Source organism: Haliaeetus albicilla, chromosome 12 (assembly GCF_947461875.1).
Source record: "Haliaeetus albicilla chromosome 12, bHalAlb1.1, whole genome shotgun sequence".
Taxonomy (NCBI): Eukaryota; Metazoa; Chordata; class Aves; order Accipitriformes; family Accipitridae; genus Haliaeetus; species Haliaeetus albicilla.
In genome coordinates this window covers 35,210,931-35,231,049 of record NC_091494.1, presented here as the reverse complement: position 1 = coordinate 35,231,049, position 20,119 = coordinate 35,210,931, and the positions used below count along the sequence as shown (strand labels likewise).

Sequence of the window (20,119 nt, the reverse complement as noted above, 5' to 3'; positions counted from 1 at the left end):
CAGCTACCTCTCAGTGCTGGCACAGCTCTTTCTTTGCCAGTGGTGCAAGGCTCAGCACCATCCCAGCTCCCCATCCTGTTTCCAGTGGGAAACTTGGACAAAATCACTCATGTGACATCGCCTCCCCGCTGAAATCCTGCAGCTGGCTGCCCCTTCCCGGCTTAACCCCGTCAAGAGGGGCAGCCCCCACCATTCCCCAAATGCCTTGTCCCACCGCACTGTGCTGCTGCCACAGCTGCTCCTGGCACAGGGCCATTGCCCCAAAGCACTCCCTGCACACACTCAGCCCACGCGTCAGCTTTAGTGCTTTTAATTTAAAATAAGAGGCTTATCCACAAGAAAAAGAGAAAAAAGAAAAAAAAAAAAGGCAGGTTTGGCCATGGATTGTCCCCACCCCAAATAAATGACGATGTGTTTGCATCGCCCTGATGCAGTGCTGCAGACGGGATGGTTGGGGACGTGGCCCGGAGATGCGGCACCGGCAGTGACAAGCTAATGGGGGACGGACAGGGACAGCCACACACTTTCACATCCCCCGTGTAGTGTTGTCAGTCCAGACAGGCAAAGAAATGCCCTGAAATATCATGTGCCCACCCTCCCCAGCCTCATGGGAGCATTGCTACCCAAAGGTGGGGGTGAGATGGGCGCTGGGAGGTGGCAGCGGCCACAGGGACCCCCTCTATCCCTCCAGCCCCTGCCAACAGTTCTGGCTGCAGCACTGACAAAAATCCTGGGGTCACACTGTCCAGAGCCCCTCATTTCAGGACCTTCTTCCTCCGTCTCCCTCACTGCGTCTCCTTGGACTGCTTGGCTCGTTGTTTGCGGAGCTTAACGAAGGCCTGAGCCTCTTTGTCCCCCTTCCTGGACTCCAGTAGCCTAAGGATCTCATCTCCTGCCAGAGAGGAGGGGAGTGATGGTGGGAGACACTCACAGCAGCCCCCTCCCCAGGCCGCAGGGCTGGCGGGGGCTCAGCAGGACTCAGCCCAGCCGTGGAACCACGTACCGGTGGGTTTGGGGTGGATGAGGGGGAGGCGGGTCTGGGGCACCCGTCCTGCATCAGCCTGGTCCTCATCAGCATCGAGGCCGGGTAGGTGGCAGAGGGGGAAGAAGGCTTCGCCCTCTAGGTCATTGGCCCCCAGCGTGTCATAGTCAAACACGGTCAGCAGCAGGCAGGCCCCCTCCTGCCGGCATTTTTCGGGGGGGATCAAGCTGCAAGGGGGACGGGATGCAGGCAACATCACATCCCAACCCCTCTGTCCTGAAATTCAACCTTCCCTCCAGAGACCAAACAGGCTTCCCCAGGGTGATGCTCCGTGGGAAGCCAATACCCCCAGTTCCCACTGTGGGATCCCACAGCTGACCCCCCAGTGGGGTGCAGGGGGTGAAATCCCAGGGCAGGACCCAGATCCCAGGACAGCAGCCCCATAGCAGGGGCTCAGTTGAAGCGTGGGGGATTGGGGGGTCCCGGTGGGTGTCAGCCCTTACGTACAAGTCAAAGGCTTCATCAAAGAGGGGGTGCAGCTCGTTCCTCTTGCACTGGGTGGTCCGGGCCACCACCTCGGGGAACTCGTGCCGGGGCTCCAGGGTGAGCTGGACGAAGGGGTCACTCGAGCCTGGTGGGGTGCAAACATCAGCCCCATCCCACCGCCCCCTCTGCCCCGGCCAGCCAGGGTGGCTGGACACACTGGGGTGGCTGGGGGGGGTGTCAGGGCACCCTCACCACCACGCCCCAGCCCAGCCCACCCCACGCTCCTGGGAGGGTGCAGGAACATCCCCAACCCTGCCCATGCGTCGATCGGCCACGGGTGGCTGCAAGAGGAGTGACCTCTCCTGGAGACGTCCCCAAATGACAGCCAGCCCGAGACACTGTCCCTTGTCACCTTGGCATATTTTTTTTTTTTTTGTCTGAGCCATTGCACGACAGAAAAAAGCCACCTGCCCTGGCTGCTGGCTTGTGCCACAAACTGAAGGCAGCGGGATGTGGGCACAGTGTCCTGCCTGCCGCATCCCACTGGACCCCCCCGGACCAGTGCAATAATCCCTGCTTCTTCCCCAAATCCACCTCTTTGAACGCAAAAGCAAATCAAGACAGAGTCCTCTTACTCCAAGCACTGCCAGCATCTCTTCTACCCAGGAGCGTATCAGGGACTGAGGACAGGGGATCCCAGGGCAGTGGGTCTCCCCAGCCTACCCACACCCACCGTTGGAGTCCAGCGGAATGAGGTTGACGGCGTTGAGCACTTCCACGCGGAGTTTCTGCTCCGAAGGGCGGTACAGTGCTTTGATTGTCACAGCCCCGTACTTCTCCGAGCTGGTGTCCAGCTGAGCGGTGGGGTACAAGAATAAGGGTGCTGCCTTTTGGCATGCTTGTGGAGGGGATGCCCAGGGTCTGGTGGAGGCTGAGCAGGCATTTTAGGGTACCGGGGTAGGGTGATGGGCATCCTCTGGGATGCAACTGAACACCCTCCTGCCCAGCACTGGGGCAAAACCAGCCCCAACAGCCCCAGGACTGGGAGAGTGGTGGGGAAATCCCACATTTCCACAGGCAGGCTGCGCCAGGCAGCCTCGTGTGTGCAAGGGTGGGATGTGGGAAGGCGTTGGGGGCATCATCCTGACTCCTACCTGCTGCTGGATCCTGTTGCTGAAGTATTTCTGGATGAGTTTGCGGCTGGTGGCGGAGCAGAGGGCCAGGTGGGTGTCCAGCGACTGCGGGGAGGATGAGAGATGATGGTCAAGCACACGGATGTGTCCGCACCCTGGGGCTGCCCTCCCTGGAGAGCACCCAAAGAAAACCCTTGGGAACCCTCCCCATCCCCAGCACCCCGTACCAGGAAGGCTGCAGTATGAAGGGTCTCCAGTGGCAGCCCACAGCCCTCGGCATGGAAGCACAGCTCCAGGCTCTGGGGAGAATGATGCTGTTAGTTGGCATCCAAACACCCATCCCTGCTGGGGACCCCCTGTCCCCCACCGGTACCTTCAGGGCACAATGCAGCTTCTTGTAGTGCTGGGCCGAGGGGACCTGCTGAGCCGTGGCTGCCGACAGCACGGCCAAGGTGTGATGCCAGAGGAGAGCGAGAAGACTGCGGGGGTGAGGGAGGAAGGCTGTGAGCGGGTGTCCAGGGGAGTGGGCTGGGGACTTTGGTCCTCGGCCGAGGGGCTTTGCAAAGCCCCAGAGGGAACCAGCTCATCCCACTGGGCTGAGCAGCCAGCCCCAAAGTGGGAAGTCCCCAAGCCCCATGGGGCTGGGGGGACACTCCTGCCGAGGGACGGTGACGCTGCTGGCATCCACCATGCATCCCCAGCCCCCTGCTTACCTTTTGAAGTTCTCCTGAACCAGATGCTCGTTGAGATACTGCAGCTCTGACTCCAGGAACTTCATGAGTGGGATGATGGACTGCAGTGAGAGGAGAGGGGCATTGGGGAGGGCATGGGGGGCTGTAACCAGCAGGGAGAGAGGCAGAGCTGCTGGCCAGAGCTAGCAGGGCAGGAGGGGTCCAGAGGGGCTCCTTCCCACAGTGAGGATGTAGGCAGGCTGTGCCCAATCTGGTCCTGCTGCCGACACTGGCATCAAATGAAGCGTATGGAGGTCTGGGCCCCATCACTGGTGTGTCCCATGCCCCAGGCGTGGGGCAGGGAGAGGTGGGGAAGGGTGATGGGGGCCTCCACCAAGTAGGCAAGGGTTATTCACAACTGCCTGAAAAAAAATGGGATGGAACAGACCACGACAGGTACTTACGTCCTCTGGCTCCCGGGTGTTGTTGGAAGACGAGAGCTCCTGGATGTGTCTGGCAATGCCTTTTTCCAGCTGCCGAGGGAGAAATGCATGGAGGCGTTAGCATTTGCCCTCTGCACCAGCTTCTTCATGCCCACGTCCACCTTGTCTCCGTCCCAGGAGCACTGTGGACTCCAGGTCCCCTTAGGTGAAACCTCCCCACTTTAGGCCAGGCGAGGGACAAAGGGTCAGTGGCAGGTGGTCACCTTGGTGGCCAGGGCTTGCACCACGTCCTGCACCTCGTGGTCCAGGCAGGAGACAGTGCTGTCAAGCTGGTTGTGCAGTGTGTTCTGGATCTGCTGCTGGTCGATGACAGCCCCCGTGCGCTGCTCCAGATGCGCCCAGTCCAGCTGCGATGGCAGCTTCAGGATCAGCAGCCGCAGCTGCTTGATGTTGTTCACCACGATGCAGAGCTGCAGGAGGTCTGTCTGCTTCAGGGTGTCCCACACTCCCTGGTGCATCCCCTGCTGGCTCCCTCCCCATCCCCCTCCTCATCCCCATCTCCATCCCCATCCCTGTCCCCACCCCCGTCCCCATCCCTGTCCCCAGCCCCATCCTCATCCTCATCCCCATCCCCAACCCCATCCCCATCCCCATCCTAACCCCATCCCCATCTCCATCCCCATCCTGCTCCCCCTGCTTACACCATTTCCCTCTTGATTTTCCAGGATTACGGATATCAGGGGCCAGCTGATCCCCATGAAACCCAAACCGGGGATGTCAGCTGGGTGTTCAGCAGCTTGTCTCCCTCTCTAGCCCAAAACCATGGCCAAATCCTGCCTCTCCCTAGGCAGTGGACCCTGCCCCGATACCAACCCTGTTGGCCGCTTCACCCTCATTTTGCTCGCTCAGCGACAGAGCCTCAGCCCTCTCCTTGATGAGCCGGCAGTACATCAGGGCGATTTTGCACATGTCCTGCAGGATAGAGAAGAAGCCAATGGGCCTGAGCTGGGCAACATGGGTACCACCACAGGGCCAGGGGACCCCAAAACATCGGCGTGGGACACTGGCCCCATTGATGGAGACACATCTCCAAGAGTAGGAGAGGAAACTCTGGCTGCTGATGCCCATGAGCATGGCATCTGCTGGCAGGGGCCAGTGTACAAACCTCCACGAGCTTCACCATGATCATGAAGGCTTCCTCAGGGTCCGGCCAGTTGAGCTGCTGCCAGGTCTTCACGATCTGGGCATAGCAGGTGGACAGGTCAACAGTGGATGTGCTGTGCTTGTTATGCTCCCCAAAGGGCGTCAGCTGAGAGGGCAGAGAAAGTAAACGCAACTTAGCTTGTATGGAAAGAAGCCATCCCATGCAGGAGAGCTGCTCCTTTACTTTGGGGCTCTCTGGCCCATCGTCAGCTCCATATATCCCAATGTCATCACCCAGTCACTTTGGAGAGTGGAGGAGATGAGGATGGATGGAGCAGCCTGAGCTCCCTGCATCAGGCTGTCCTCCATCATACTCCAACCCAGCACTGCCAGATCACACTGAAGAGCAGGGCGAGGAGCCCGCAGCCCCATGGCTGCCTTCCCTCCCCTCTTCCTAAAGGTCAGAAGTGAAGGGGATGCTCACAGCATGGCCAAAATGCAGGTTCATCAACTTGCTCGAGCTGCCAGAGAGCAGTGAGGGAAGGGGCACGGGGATGCAGTGTGGGGCCAGGGTGGGATCAACCGGTCCAGGAGACCACATCCTTTGTTATGCATTTGGGACAGGAACCAGCCCACTCCTGGGCTCTAAGTGGCACCTACATAGTGGTCTCAATGCTGTGAGCCAGGCACAGCAGCAAGGCATGGAGGGAGCTGGAGCGTCCTCAAAGGACGGAGGGAAATGTTCTCCCCACGTTACCTGGTCCATCTGGATGGCTCTCTGTGCCCTCTCCAGCGCGATGGTGTAGGCCTTCTGCAGCCACTGGGGCACAGCTTCCTTGAACCACTGGTGGAAATTGCTCAGAGCCAGAGGTCCATCCCTGTGGATGAAGGCACCAGCTTCTCCAGCTGCACAGCAATGGCCTGGGGCCATCACCCCTCCTTGCTCTCACATACAAGAAACTGCCCCGAGGCAGAGGCAGCACATACATAGCACCGTGCTAAGGAGAAACGTCCCCTTGTCTGGAAGTTGAGGTCTCCATCAACCCCACTCAGAAACAAGCCTGAAAGCCTTTTGGTGATGCTCACATTGACACCAGACACCAACAGCCTGGTTTGCCTTGTGTATAATTAGTGATGTAGGTGAATGGGAAGGATTTAGAGTTCCTCTCAATTAACTGCTCGTTCCCTTGCTTCGGCATCTCTCCTTTCTCTGAGTTGGATACCTCTTTGGGAGGAAGTCCTTCATCTGATAGAGCTCCTGCAGGTTCATGTAGAGCTGGAAAAGGCTCTCGGCCGTGGGCTTGGACATGCTGCTGTCAACCTCGCGCAGCTGCTCCTGGACATGCTCTGCAACCTGGCAGTGAGCAAGGGAAGGGGGAACAACTGTTAGTGAGGGTCCGGCCGTGAAGGCTTGGTCTGCTAGGGGCTCTCTGGAGCTGTGTGGTGAGGGTTAGCTCAGGGGACTCCTCTTCCTTTTGGGTGGCATTTCAGAAGATTCATCGGCTTGTATCAGAAATCGTGTGGCCAGCAGGACTAGGGCAGTGATCGTCCCCCTGTACTCAGCACTAGTGAGGCCGCACCTCGAGTCCTGTGTTCAGTTTTGGGCCCCTCACTACAAGACAGACATTGAGGTGCTGGAGCATGTCCAAAGAAGAGGAACAAAGCTGGTGAAGGGTCTAGAGCACAAGTCTTATGAGAAGCGGCTGAGGGAACAGGGGCTGTTTAGTCTGGAGAAAAGGAGGCGGAAGGGAGACCTTATTGCTCTCTACAACTACCTGAAAGGAGGTTGTAGCAAGGTGGGGGTCAGTCTCTTCTCCTGAGTAACAGGCGATAGGACAAAAGGAAATGGCCTCAAGTTGTGCCAGGGGAGGTTTAGATTGGATATTAGGAAAAATTTCTTCACCAAAACGGTTATCAAGCATTGGCACAGGCTGCCCAGGGAAGTGGTTGAGTGACCATCCCTGGACGTATTTAAAATATGTGTCAATGTGGCACTTAGGGACATGGTTTTGTGGTGGACTTGGCAGTGTGAGGTTAACGGTTGGACTCGATGATCTTAAAGGTCTTTTCCAACCTAAATAATTCTATGATTCTATGATTCTAAGTAAGCAGATGATAGTCACTTGATGGGCATGCAGAGAAAGACGGAGAGTTTCCCTGGCTTGCTCCCTTTCCAGGCTTGCAACAAGCAGTTGCCACCTGAAGTGTGGTGAAAAACCTCAGCCTGGCTTTAGACCTTAGTCCCACGAGTGCAGAGCAGCACAGATTTGCTCACCAGGCTCTCCAGCTCCAGGTAGGCGATGGAGAAGAGATTCAACTTCAAGGTGCTGCAAGAGAGAACCGGGCAGTCAGAAGCCTGCCAGCCCCAGCCCAGCAAACCCTCCCAGGCCATGCCCTTGCCATAAGGGTGAGAACAGTACAGCTCTAAGAGACAGAGATGGGACCACAGATGCTATCTGATGAGTCCAAGAGCCAAGGAATGAGGCATCAAAGTGCCCTGTTGCTCTTGACCCTAGGGAAGGTGGATGAGGGGCGATGAAGCTCCGAAACCTACTTGATGAAGAATTTATTCCAGATTTTCTGGCACTGCTGGAGATCTCCTACCACCTCCACGAGGAGTCTGGACAAGGCTTTGCCATTCTCCTCCATGCTCTGCAAAGGAAGGAACAGCTTGTTTTGGATGCTCAGTGATTTTGAGATGACCTGGGCTCCATTCTGATCTGATTTATTCCTATTGATTGCATGTCTGGGCTGGGGAACCACCTCCTGTTCTTCTGAGCGTTGCACGAAGGCCTTAAGCTTCAACGCACCTTGGCAGCTGCAGGTAACATGGCTCATGGCATTTTTAAGCTAGAAACCCAAATGCCTTGACTGTATCAGAAAACTGGAGAAGCCTCATCTCAGCCTTGTCTTCCCACCCCCTCCAGACATCCCACCCCCAAGCCCAGCAAATTGCTTCTTATAATGTCAGTGAGGCAGAGGTGGGAACTGACCTTCACCATGGGTTTGAGGTGCTGCCTCTTCATGTGAAACCACTCCGTCGTGCCTGACTGCAAGAGAGGAGACCTGGTGTGATGGCAGGGAAGCAGGAGGAGCAGGGCCAGCTCTGTCACCTGCTTCACTCTCCCTGTCCCCTGGCTGTGGCCAGGACCCAGCTCCATGTGGTGGGAACCACAGGCTGGGACCACCAGGTTGAAGAGGGGCAGGTATTTCCCCCGCCCCAGCCATGGTGGTCCACGTGGCTTTGCTGAGGTGCGGGCACTGGGCAAGGGATGGAGGGGAAGGGAGAGCCGCAGGGTCCCACTTCCCTGGGGCTGGGGAGGGTGAGACCCCTGGTCCCACTACCTTCAGCGCCGAGGAAACCATCTGGGGGAGGTTGGGGCTGAGCGTGCACAGCTCACGGAAAGCTTTCATTTTGCACATCTGGACCAGGACCCTGCAGAACGAGAACCTTGAGTGAAACCCAGCACCAGCCTGTCAGAAACAACCACCTCTCCCCCCAGAGACCCTACCCAAACAGACCTTCCCCTCCCAACAACGTCCCCCATGGGGAGCCCAGGATGAGGGACGGGACAGAACAAGTGTCACAGCAGCCTAGAAAGGGGCAGAAAAGGCTCACGCGAGTTTTTGCTCAAGCTTACAGGCTTGTCCATCATGGTGCCCAAGCCATACGACCCCAGGCACAGCTGGCACCAGTGCTCAACTCACCGGAGCAGGGACTGGAGTCTCTCTGTGGACCTCGGGACAGAGAGGGGGAAAATGATGCGGTACCTCCGGATGAGGGAGACCCCGTAAGTCAGCAAGGACTGGAAGGACTCAGCCAGCTCTGCTTTCTGGGGAGAAAGAAGGAAACACACGCTGCCCTCAGCAGCAGACAGAGATGCCGGCAGGACCGCAGCACTGTGGCAGAGGGAGCTGGTGGCTCCCGTTCCTTTCTAGCCTGCTCTGAGGGTAGGAAAAGCCCGTGATGCCTTGAGTAACTTCTACCCTGAGGGGCTGAACTGAGCTTTGCACTTAAATCTCATTGCTATGCATGAAAAATTCGGAGTCTCAGCAGGGTGCTGGGATGCCCTGGGAAAACAGGTCGGGAAAAGTAGGAATTGGGTCATATTTAAGTTTTGCAGGGGTTGTGATTGACTTGATGGCAGTAATGGAGGGGGATGTTGGTGCAAAGGGTAAGGGCTTCTGCACGCAGAGGGGAACAAACCCCCCTAGGGCAAAAGGGCTCCCTCACCCATGGGTTGCCCTGGTCTCCATGGCTGGTTCTCCCCAGAAATGCCCTCCAGCTGCCCCGGCACCCCTGTACCCCACAAGCTCCTGCCCTTCCTGGAACACAGCGAGGGAAATGGCCCCAGGAGCCAGGAGGAGAGGCTCGGGGTTGGATGCACGGGATGTGTTTCCCCAGTCTCTGCCCTCCTCGTGGTGCCGGAGCCCCCTCACCTGCTCTGGCCTCAGGCGCTCCTGCACCCACTGGTACTCGATGCTGGTGATCTGGTGGAGCAGGCAGTTGCTGTTGAACTCGAGGCTCTGGTAGAGCTTGCTGTACGCCAGCCACTGCCTGGGGAGGAGAGAGAGGCTGGGCTGAGCCCCTGGGGGCTGGGGGGGCACCCAGGGGCCAGCGTGGGGCTCCCCCAGCCATGGCTACAGCTGGGATTGCAGGGGCAGGACCCAGGTCTCATGGGGCTGGGGACAATACCAGCCACACTGAGCTCATGGGAGAGACCGGCTGCGGTCAGATGGCCCCCAGGGAAGGTGTTGGGGCCCTTGACCCCCCCTCGATGCTGTATCGTGGCTCCCCGGGCGTGGGGTACTCACGCCATGACCTGGTGGAAGTCAGAGAGATCCTTCTGCGTGGCGTGCAGGTACAGCACGGTGCTGGCATGCTTGCTCAGTTCCCCGTCCCAGGCGATGCTGCCAGCCTGCGAGGATGCAAAAGGAGGGTGAGGTGTCCTGGAGCAAGCTGGGCTGAACAAGGAGGGGGACAGGCACCGAGGGAGGAGGGGTGTGTGTTTGCAGGACCACGGGAGGAACGAGTGCCCCATAAGGATGCCAGGCACAGGCAGGCATCATCATGACCCTCCTCTCCATCACACTGCGGCAACATCAGGCATGGTGGGCTCCAAAGGAAGCCCTCACCCCAGCCCAGCTGCTGGAGGACTGCTTCTCCTCCTTGGTACCTGGTGCTGAAGGATCTCATAGGACACCAGCTGCTGCAGGAGGTGACGATGGACAGTGTAGCTTGGCTGTGTCCGGCTGCTCGTGGTGGCCCTCTGAAAAAAGACAAGGGATAACCATAATTCGCCTGAACACACAGGGATGCAGTCAGAGCGGGAACACAGGAACCCAAAAAGCATGGGGCCAGAGAGCTCCATTTGAAGCTGAGCCAAGGGGTGCAGGTGCACCAGGGTCAAGGCTCCCATGCTGGCATGGAGCTCAGGGGAGGGTCGAGCTCGTTTCCAGCACACGCAAACCCTGGTGCTGGCACCTCTGGTCTTGGGGCAGGGATCTGTGACCCCAAATTAGGCCCCAGGGGACAGGCAGCTGTCCCATCCTGCCAAGGCAATGGAAAGGGATCCCCTTCCCCATCCCCTCCTACCTTCTTGTGAGTCAGCAGGAACTGCAGGTGACACTGTCCCCGGTTGGGGTACGTCTCCGTCCGTGGCTCCAGCTGGTACCACTGGTCATCCCAGCAGTGCAGGTCCTGCACCCACAGAGACAAGGGTGAAGCTCCAGGCAGCCTTCCTGGGGGAAGGATGCCACAGAGGGACCAGGTCCCACTGTGTTAATGGGGCAGGAAGGTGCTGTGTTGGTTAACTCTAGTATTGGATTAAAAATAAAAGATGTATAATCACTGAGTGAGTGTGTTGTGAGTGACTGGGGCACCTGCCACCGAACTGAGGGACCTGGCATCAATTTGCAGCTCTGAGCTGGGATCCTGGGTGAGCTCAGTACTGCCACAGGACTGGGATCCTGCCCAGACCCTGTGAGGTTTAACTGGTGCCTGGGGAGACACTTGGAGGAGGGGATGCACCGCAGCACTCACCTTCAGGCGAAGGACCACGTTCCCCAGGAAATCGTCCTGCCCTTTGTCTTTGCGAGCATCTTTAAAGATCCTGAAAGGCAGGAACGAAGGAGGGGGTGTAAAGGTTTCCTGCAACCATGATCCAGCTGTGGTTGAGGCAAAGAAGGGTGATGCAGACCTGCTGCCCTCCCTCCCTCCTTCCAAAGGTACTTTCTAAAATCCAGCAGACAAATAAGCATTTTCCAAACCCTCTTTCCTCAGCAGCCATTAAGGCCATGCCAGCACCAACCGTTTGAGGCCATGGAGGTCCGTCAGCTCCCCCAGCTTGTGCCGCACCGACTCCACCGTGTCTGAGTCCCTGCAAGGGCAGGCAGTGAAACCCACCGGGGGGGGGAAGGAAGAAATTCAGGCAATTGCAAAACAGTTCAGGGAGTTGCAGTGACAGCAAAGGGAAGGTGCTGAGGTGGCGGAATGTGTCAGGACTGAGGCCACCCCGAAAACCAGCTGTCCAGCCAAAATCTGCAAGCACACGCCTTCTTTCCATAAATAAAATCAGGGCTCAGGATCAGCCCTGCCTGGGCAAACCCAGCTTGGGGTCTCTGCACACGCTGGTTGTATCCTGCACTGTGCACTGCTCCACCAGAAAGCGATGGGGAGAAAGGGGTCCCCAGCTGGTTTCTGGGGCTTTTTAAAGCATGCAGGTTGAAGGACCACCCCAGGGAGCCTCCTGGGAGGCAAGACCCTGCTCAGGGCCAGGGGTCAGTGTCGCTGGCTGGGGATGCTGCCGCTCACCACATGTCCAGGTGGAAGCTGGCCGTCTCTGTGTCTTCAAACTCCCTGCAAGGCACAAGCGGGATGCCGTTACTTGAGCAGCATCCGAGGGACCAGCAGCAAGCAGGCAGAATGGCTGGGGATTACAAGCAGGAGGCTCCTCCCTGGGGGAGACCCCAAACCACACTGTACAGCCTGGCGAAGTGGTAGGAGAGCCCCGACAGAAGGATTTTTGCCACTCTTTTGTTTTTCACTTCCCTGGACCTGCTGCAGGGGTCAGACCAGAAGCCTGGCAAGCCCCAGCAGGCATTGCCCCAGCAGAGCCCCAGCTCCCGGTTGGGGTGAGTGGTGAAACCCCCCACCCACCCCCAAGAGCCCTGGGCAACCCCTCCAGCCCCCCCAGTGAGCAAAGCCAAGGGGTGGTATATTACAGGATAAATGTCTCGTCCCACACCGGGCTGAGGGTCTGGTTTATGACTTGTGTGCGATGGATCTGGTCTTCAGGGATGAGGTCTTTGACCACAGCCTTCATCCGCTTTTTGTGGTCAGGGTGGGCCGGTTCCTGGCTTTTGGCCTCAATGCCCAGCAGGCAGTACGGGTCACTGAACCCTGCGAGGGCAGAAGCATGCAAGCCCCTGTCGAGAGCAGCGGCTGTCCCTTTTCCAATGGGACACCTACCCATCTCCACTTACCGCTGACGTCTTTACCCAAAATCCCCTTGGCTTCCTTCACAGTTGCTTTCAGGCAGAAAATTGGGCTCTGGAAGAATGAAAGAAATAATGATTAATGTGTGGGGGGGTCATCAACCCTGCGAGGAAGGATGGGGCTCGAGCAGGATCACACCATCAGCTGCCGCTCAGGCCAGCAAACAGCTCCTGGGTGACTCCCCCAGCACAGCCCAGCGCACCCCGTACCCCAAAGCCCGAACATGGGGGCCGAGAGGCACTGCAGCCCCCCCAGCGCCACCCCGATGTGGGGACCCTCCCCTGGGCCGCAGCATACTGGGAAGACACCATCTCACTGCGTACCTCCAGTTCCTTGACCTGCTGCATGATGACGCTGTGCTCCTCCGCATCCATGCCAAAAGCCTGTGTAGATATCAGGGCCAGTAATGGATGCTGCCCTGTTAATGGTGGCTGGAGAGCAGCCAGGGACTTCCCTCCGCTCCCTGGGAGCCAAGTGCAGCTCGAGGGGAGAGGATAGGAGCAAAGACCCCAGGAGAAGGGCTGGGGATGAGCTGAAAGCTCTTGAGGGAGAGCCTTCTTCCCACCATCCTGAGCCTAAGATAAATATTTATCCCTAAGGCTAATATTTCCCAGCCACAAGCTGTCCCAGCCCTCCAGCTGGATGCGGCTGCTACATCTTTTAAGGTGCTTGTCAAAACCTCCCTCTGAGTGCCCCCCACCATCCCCTTTAGCTGGGAGGATGGACGTCTCAGGAGACAGGTTTTGAGGACCTCATCAGGGAGATGGGGACCCACCTTTTGCACATAGGCATAGAGTTCCTGGGCATCCGCGACATGGTGCTGCTCGGGCTTGCCCAGGCGGTGCAGGATGGTGTAGAGGACCTCCTCGTAGAGCAGGGCCAGCTGCAGGGGGAGCGCCAACACCTCACACGGGGCCAGGGCAGTGGGGACTTGCTCCATGCATCCCCCAGCATTAGTGGGATGATTCCCCAACCCAGCTCCCCGCCAGTCCCTGCCATCTCCCCTACTAGCATCCAACCCTGCCTGGCCACCACTGGCTGTCCCTGGGGAGCATCTTCAGGAGCTGAGCCATGTCCCCAAGCCCCAGCAGCGCTGCCAGCCCCTCCAGTGCCGCCAAGGGAGACCGTGGTGGGGCCACGCTCATACCTCTCTCTTGGAGAACCGGTGGGACAGATCCATCTAGAGAAAGAGAAGCAGAGAGGTTTCCCATCAGGTCTCTTGGTGGTTTTAGGAGGAAACCACAGCCAGGCAGGGCAGGACAGGGCAGCTGGGATGGTGGCATCGGCCACAGTCCATCAGGGTGGGATACCCCAAAGGATGCCGTGACACCCTGCAGACACCCTGTGGCCAAGGGACCGTTTCCTCCATCACCCACCGGTGGGGCAGCACAGGGGCTTCATCCCCAAGCCCTGTTAATTGAGGAGGGGGCAGCAAGGATGGCAACAGCAATTTGGGGTGATCCATAAGAGGCTTTAAAAGGCAGCCACCCACCTCTCACCCCACAGAGTTGCTTGCTGGCTCGGCCAGGCCCAGCAGGACCAGGCTGGAGAGCAAAGCAGCCAAGGGAGAGGGCAGGTAGCCAAAGCACAGCGAGGAGCTGCAGGCTGGGCAAGGCAGCTATAGGCAAGGAGATGTCAAAAAGCCGTTGGGATTTGTGACTTGAGTCCCCTTGCCAGAAAGAAAAACAAGCGCCACTGCAACTGTGCCTTGCTCGTTGTTGAGCTGAAGGTCCATTCCCCACTTGAAGGATGACCAGCAATAACATTTACTTTCCAAAAGGCAATTAAATTAAAATGGTGCCACGTGATGAAGTACAGCCTGGCTCCAGTGGCGTTCAGCCCCGGGCCTGGCCAGGGAGTCCTGCTGTCCACGCAGCCCCTGTTGTCCCCTGCCTCAAATGTCAGCTCCCACTCATCCCAGAGCTGCATGGGGCCAGCTGGGAGATCAAATCACCTCTGCCAAAAATACCCTTTTCCCTGGCAAAGCCCAGCTCTCAGCCCGTCCTCACCCCCTGTTCCCTCCCTGACACCAAGGCTGAGCCCATCCTGCATCTGCTTCTCTAACCACAGTCTGGATTCAGCCACCACCACGGCTGAACAACTTGTTCCTGCTGCGGAGCCTGGCTGGGTGATGGTGACTTTGACACCGCCACAAGCCGGGTGATGCAGCCAGAGGGAGGAGGATCGGTGCCCCTGTGCCATCCGTTATGGCTCCCGGTGCTGGAGCCTCTCTGAGTGCAAGGGTTTGACGCCAAAAAATATGATGAAATTTTTTGAAATGAGTTTGGCCCTTTCTGTGCCAAGGGGTGTATGCTGAGCACAGCCCCAGTGCCCTGCACAGCCAGGGCTGGTGGGCACAGGCGGACAGATGAGCTCTACCTGTAGGTCAGCCCAGGCCCCAAAATGACCTTAGGATCCCCCTAATAGCAAAAAAACCCCAACCCCAAGCTGGAACATTAACATTTGCTTATGGCAAATCTAGGGCTGGCATAATCCCCTGGCCATCTGGACTAAATTCAACTCTTCCACCCTCGTGCTCACCCATATGCGCACGGGACCAGTTAAGCTATAGCCGAGCTGAGCCACCAGGATGTGTTTACTGCTGCTAATCCCCACGCCAAGAGCCCAGCTCAAATCCGGGAGCGGTGCTTAAATCCAGGTCCGGATACAGCCACCAGCATCCCTGCCATCCCGTTAGCTGGGGCAGTGTAGCCAGTGCGGGAGGGCAGCTTGGCTGCAGAGATAGTGATACGTGGGAGGGAGGACAAGTCGCTGGATGGGGACACACCACCAGGACAGATCATCCCAGGAGTCCAGCACGGGGAATCATGCCCACACGCTCCCAGCAGCGCGGGGCAGAGGCGTGCAGAGCTGCGAGTCCCATCTCCACAGGGGCAGACAGAGGGATGCCGTCTGTCCGGCCGCTGCAGAGGAAGTCAGTTGGGCTGGGTCGTTGGGTTGGCCGAGAGCAGGGCTTTGGGGGATCTGCTGGCAGCGTGGAGCCCTGAGGGGCTGGGAGGCACTGGGAAGCTGTAGCCAAGCTAAAGGGGGGACCCTCAGTGCCGGCACAGAGCTGCGGCTGACCCCATACGCAGCCCTTGGGTGCACGTTTGCACGGGTATGGTACCCTCACATCCCCACCCCCACGCCTTGCAAATCTTCCTGGCCAGGACACGGACTCGATCCCTTTTCTCTCGTTCCCCTTTTACAGCCTCAGCACCCAGCTCTGCACCCCGGGGTCCCCTGGGCACAGCCGCCTTGACCCCCTCCCTGGGGCCATTGCACCCCAAACCCGCTCCCCCGCCCCCAAACACGCTCCCCAGCCCCCTGCCCAGGGTCAAGGCCACGTACCTCAGGGATCTCCTCCCCAGGGAGGGTCCCCATGGGGGTCTCGCCAGCAGCATCCATGTTGGGGGGGAGGCTCAGCTCAGGGCAGGGGAGCGGCTGCAGCTCTGTCTGCCGCTGCCGCCTCTCCCCCTCACTCGCATGCTCAAAGGAAACCACAGACCTTATCTCGCCATGGCCATTTTAGCAAGCGGAAACACGCACAGGCCTCCTTTGAGAGCAGCACGGGGACGCAGGCGCCCCAGCCCTGCTTCCCACCACCCCATCCTGCACGGGCAGCCCCTCGGCGATGGTGACTTCGTGGCACAAACGGGATGGGGGCAAAAGAAAAGTGGCGCATCCAGTCCCTGCTATTATTTATGAACAAGGAATTGGGAGCGAGTGGACAGAAATAGTCCTGAGAAGGCAAAGCCCAGCAGGGAAAGGGGGTGGTGGGGAGGATGGAGGGGCCAACATGGAGGATCTGGGCTCTGATGTGTATTTGGGAGCCATCATGCCCTGTGAGCGCAGACAGGGACCCCGCAGAAAGCAGAAGTCATCTTCAGCCCCAGGGGATGGAAGGGATTTAAAACCCAGTGCAAAAGCTGCAGGGTGGGAAATCCCTGCAGCACTCGGACGCATTGGACAAGGTTGGGCTGAGAACTGATGCAGTTAGCGCACGTGCCAGGGATGGCAATGGGAAAGGGCACGTGGCCTTTTTCCCAAACAGGCTGTCCAGACAGAGCTGGTTACTGAGAAGAAAAAGCAGCAGGAAATGGAGTTAAAAACTTATGCTTTACTGTCAGCTTTCATTCTTGTAAACACTTTATCTGATTGCAACTTGCAAGGCAGTTGCCTATCACAGACCAGCAGCAGTGCCCTCCCCTCGAAGATCCCTATCAAAACGTCTGTGCTGGTGGCAAATGGGAGGGGGGAAGGCATGGGTGAGCATCAGGAAGAGCTTCAGGAGATGGCCAAGGGAAGAGCTGGTTTGCTCCTGGATGTCTAACGTACTTACATGCACAGCTAAGAGCAGCCTCGGGTTCAGAGGGGCTGTTGAGCTGTGTAAGCATTTGCTGCTGAGCAGACAGACCCACAGCCCAGGGAAAGACACCAGCCCGTGCTCAAGACTTGCATGTCACTGCTGGGGCTGCTAGGAGCCACAGGCTCTGTGAAACAGGGCTGTGACCACAGCTGATGCTTCACACCCCATCGAGAGAGGTTTTAGTTTTTTCCAGCCTTCCTATTTCTGGCCCCCAGACACTCCTGGAAGCCGTAAAAGAAGATGCTTCAGATGCAATGCAGGGAGCAGAAGCTCCACATCAGGTTCAGTGCTGCTGTGTAGCCTGTCAGGGATTTCTGCTTAATCTGAACAGGAAACCATGACCATGGAAAACTGCACTGGGAAGTTTGTCCCCTTAAATACGGAAGCATTGCAAAGAGGTGACTCTGATAGCACGGAGGTACTCGCAGCATGCTGGCTCAAACCAGGGCCGCAAAGAGCTGCAGGAGGATGCTGGCAGCAGCATCCCTGTGACAGGACAGGGGAGAGGCAGGCAGCCAGTCCCTTTCATCCTTGCAATCATCTAGTTCTTTAATTAAGGCAGGTTGCACTGTTTTAGCTGCTTTAGGAGAGACAAAATTTCCCCTTGCCCTGAAACCCTGTAAGAACAGGTTATATTGGCAAAAGGCGTTCCCTCAAGTTGGGGGACCAGGAGATGGAAAAAGGGCTGCCGGCACTGACAGCGGGTCGATGTGGGGATCAGGTTTTCTTTATCCAGGTCGGCCAGCACGGGACTGGGGCCATGAAGGGCTGCACAGCACATGCACAGCAAGTTGCCAGGGGCATGGGGATACTGAGCTGATCTACAGAATAAAAATCCAGAGATACAGCGAGACACCAAAAAGCTGAAATCCATCCCTGCTCTCATAGCGATCGTTCAGCCTCATGCCCTAAGGTCTGAAAAAAGCTGCTTGTTACTCTTCTGCCTTTCCCATGTCAGGAGGGCTCTTTTGTAACTGCCCCCAGGCACCGGCACAGTAGCCCTGAGGACCTGGGCTTCAGCATCACTTCCCCTGCGCTCCCCAGTTTGGCGGTGGAGCCGCCTTGTCGCCCCCATGCCTGGTGAGGGTTCCCGTCCCCTTTGCTGGCAGAGATGCTCAGAGGTGTTTGCCCAGCTCTGGTAGCCCCAGCCTTGACTTTGACTAGCCTAGCATTTGCTTCACCTTGGGCCAACAAACAGTTTAAAAGCATCTCCTCCCTTGCTGGTGGAGGGGGACAGCAGAGGAGCCGATTTCTATTCTGCATCCCTCTCCCTTGACACACACAAATGCTGTGTATTGATCTGGGACATCAGCACTGTGCTCCACGCAAAATGTTCTAAGTGGGAAGTAGAGATGTAAAGTGCACAATGGTATTTGAAAATTATTGCTGTCATCTTTGCTTTTAGCTTTGATTGCAAAAGCAAAATCTGGCTTAGCAAAGAGCAACCACAGAGATAAAGGCAGGACGCGGACACAGCACCCCTGAGCTGCTCACACCTTTTGCTGTTTCTTGCCAATGAAAAATAACAGGGGTCAAGGAAAAGTGTCTTACCTCAACCAGCACAGAGAGAACAACTGCTATGAGTTTAGTTAATCCTCAAATCTACCTCCCTTCTCCTTATAATGCTGAAGAAATAAAATCCAGTGCAATCATAAATACTGCTACACATCAGGCAATCGTTCTCCAGCCAGGACCCAGTGGCTGTGCTGGGGTTTTGCAGGCTTTAAAGAGGAAAAGTTCAGTTTCAGCGTGGAAGTGTCTGTCAAAAGTGACTTTCGCTGAAAGTTCCCCAGCTGGTCACTGCATTGCTCGGGGCTGGTTTGCAACTCCGGCTGGAAATGCTCAGGCACAGCCCGGCAGGGTGGGCAGCACACATCCCCCATCAGACGCCAGCATGGGCTTTATAAACAGTCTCTGTGCAGGGCTCGCATGGTTTTGAGCCTCTGTGTATGCAAAGGGAGAGTTACTGGGTGATCCTGTTTCAATAACAGCAAATATCCTTTTTTCCCCTGGGTTTTACTAGCAGTCACCTGCTCCACAAAATACCAGTGACAAAAATCACTGAGCTCACATATCTCATTGTATTTGCACCTCAAATTACTCCTTGTCCAGGAAACAATAAGAAAAGACCTATAAGCAGCTCCAGAATTAGCAGCGATTTCTGATTAGTAGATACAAACCCCATAAACTCCATGCCCCAAACCTGCAGACAATTAGCCAGGACCTTGCAAAACATTCCAGCCATCCCAGGTCAGGAAAACTGTAAAAGGACTTTGATTTCCAAAGGGAGTGGGTCAACATTCCATAAAATAGCCCTCCCTCCCCACAACATCAAGCTGCCCCCCAAAATAGCTACCCAGGGGCACATACCATATATATGCACAATATAGAGTGAACCCCTCCATTCCTTTTAAGAACAACTCATCCTAAAGGAAAACCCTTTTCCTTACAAGCTACAGGGCTATACCCCTGTGGGGTTACAGGCTGCCCCTAGGATAAATAAATTCCACAGTTCACTCATGCACAGGGTTATAGGTGCTGCTGAGAGACCATATCTCCAAAGAATAAGCATTATCATCCTCTTTAAAGGTGTATCTTATCTTCCCTTTAAAGGAAAACCTGGTATGAAAAGACCCTCTGCAAGCATTAACAGCAGTTTATCTCCCTACCTCTTGGCTTGATAATCCTGGAGCCGCAGCCTGCCCTCACCCTTATCTCAGTGTCTCAGCTGGAAACAAGCAAATAGTCAAAAAAATTGATTTCAACATGTCCCTCCCTCACTTCTCCTTTTAAACACGGGTTCAATGACTCTGCAGAACCAGGCGGTGCCTGCCAGAGTTTGGCAAGGCGTGCAGTAAAAGCACAGTGTGGAGGAGAGGAAGGTGGTTTCAAAATGAGATCAGGGACAATCCTGCTCCCTCTTCTCGGGGCTGCCTGGACAGGGCATCCCCCCGGGGACCTGCTGTGCTGTGTGCTCTGGGACCAGCGATTTCCTACCCAAGAGGGATGTCGGTCAGTTCCCTTCCTTGTCTACTACAGGGCCTTCCAGTTATTTCTGCCCTAACCCCACGTCTTTCCTTCCACAGGCTCTCCCGAGCACTTTGAACGCACCTAGCAAAAAGCAAGACGCACAACCCCCCATTTCGGATATCTTAGAAGGACATCAAGGAAAACCCCATCCTTCTGGGAAGAGCAAAGGAGACTTCCAGCCACCCACACAGGGCAGGGCAGTTGTGAAAGCTGTGGTTCCTCTGGGAGCCCCGGGCAGGAGCACGGGTTGGGCGCGAGGCTTGCCGGCTCCATGGCGGGGTCGTGTGAGGATGACTCCGGCCGCGCTGCCCGTGAGGCAGTCAACACCCCGGTCATCCTTGGGGGGGCTTCACCGGCCAGCCTC

General features: G+C 57.0%; 1 protein-coding gene across 1 annotated transcript; it reads right to left on the bottom strand.

The window, feature by feature from the left end:
- Window positions 1–294: 294 nt before the first annotated feature.
- UNC13D (unc-13 homolog D) lies at window positions 295–16,000 on the bottom strand. The gene is made up of 32 exons (XM_069799041.1): window positions 15,708–16,000; window positions 13,504–13,536; window positions 13,132–13,239; window positions 12,680–12,739; window positions 12,344–12,410; window positions 12,083–12,260; window positions 11,673–11,717; window positions 11,170–11,238; window positions 10,902–10,971; window positions 10,455–10,559; window positions 10,036–10,128; window positions 9,674–9,777; window positions 9,299–9,416; window positions 8,567–8,691; window positions 8,204–8,294; window positions 7,852–7,908; window positions 7,413–7,510; window positions 7,134–7,185; window positions 6,082–6,212; window positions 5,616–5,736; window positions 4,881–5,024; window positions 4,589–4,687; window positions 3,979–4,185; window positions 3,737–3,805; window positions 3,315–3,394; window positions 2,975–3,080; window positions 2,829–2,900; window positions 2,623–2,706; window positions 2,202–2,322; window positions 1,490–1,613; window positions 1,004–1,209; window positions 295–892 (listed from the first exon to the last, which is right to left on the bottom strand). The coding sequence occupies exons 1-32, from the start codon at window positions 15,762–15,764 to the stop codon at window positions 786–788; spliced, it is 3,201 nt and encodes a 1,066-aa protein (XP_069655142.1). The 5' UTR covers window positions 15,765–16,000; the 3' UTR covers window positions 295–785.
- Window positions 16,001–20,119: the final 4,119 nt, after the last annotated feature.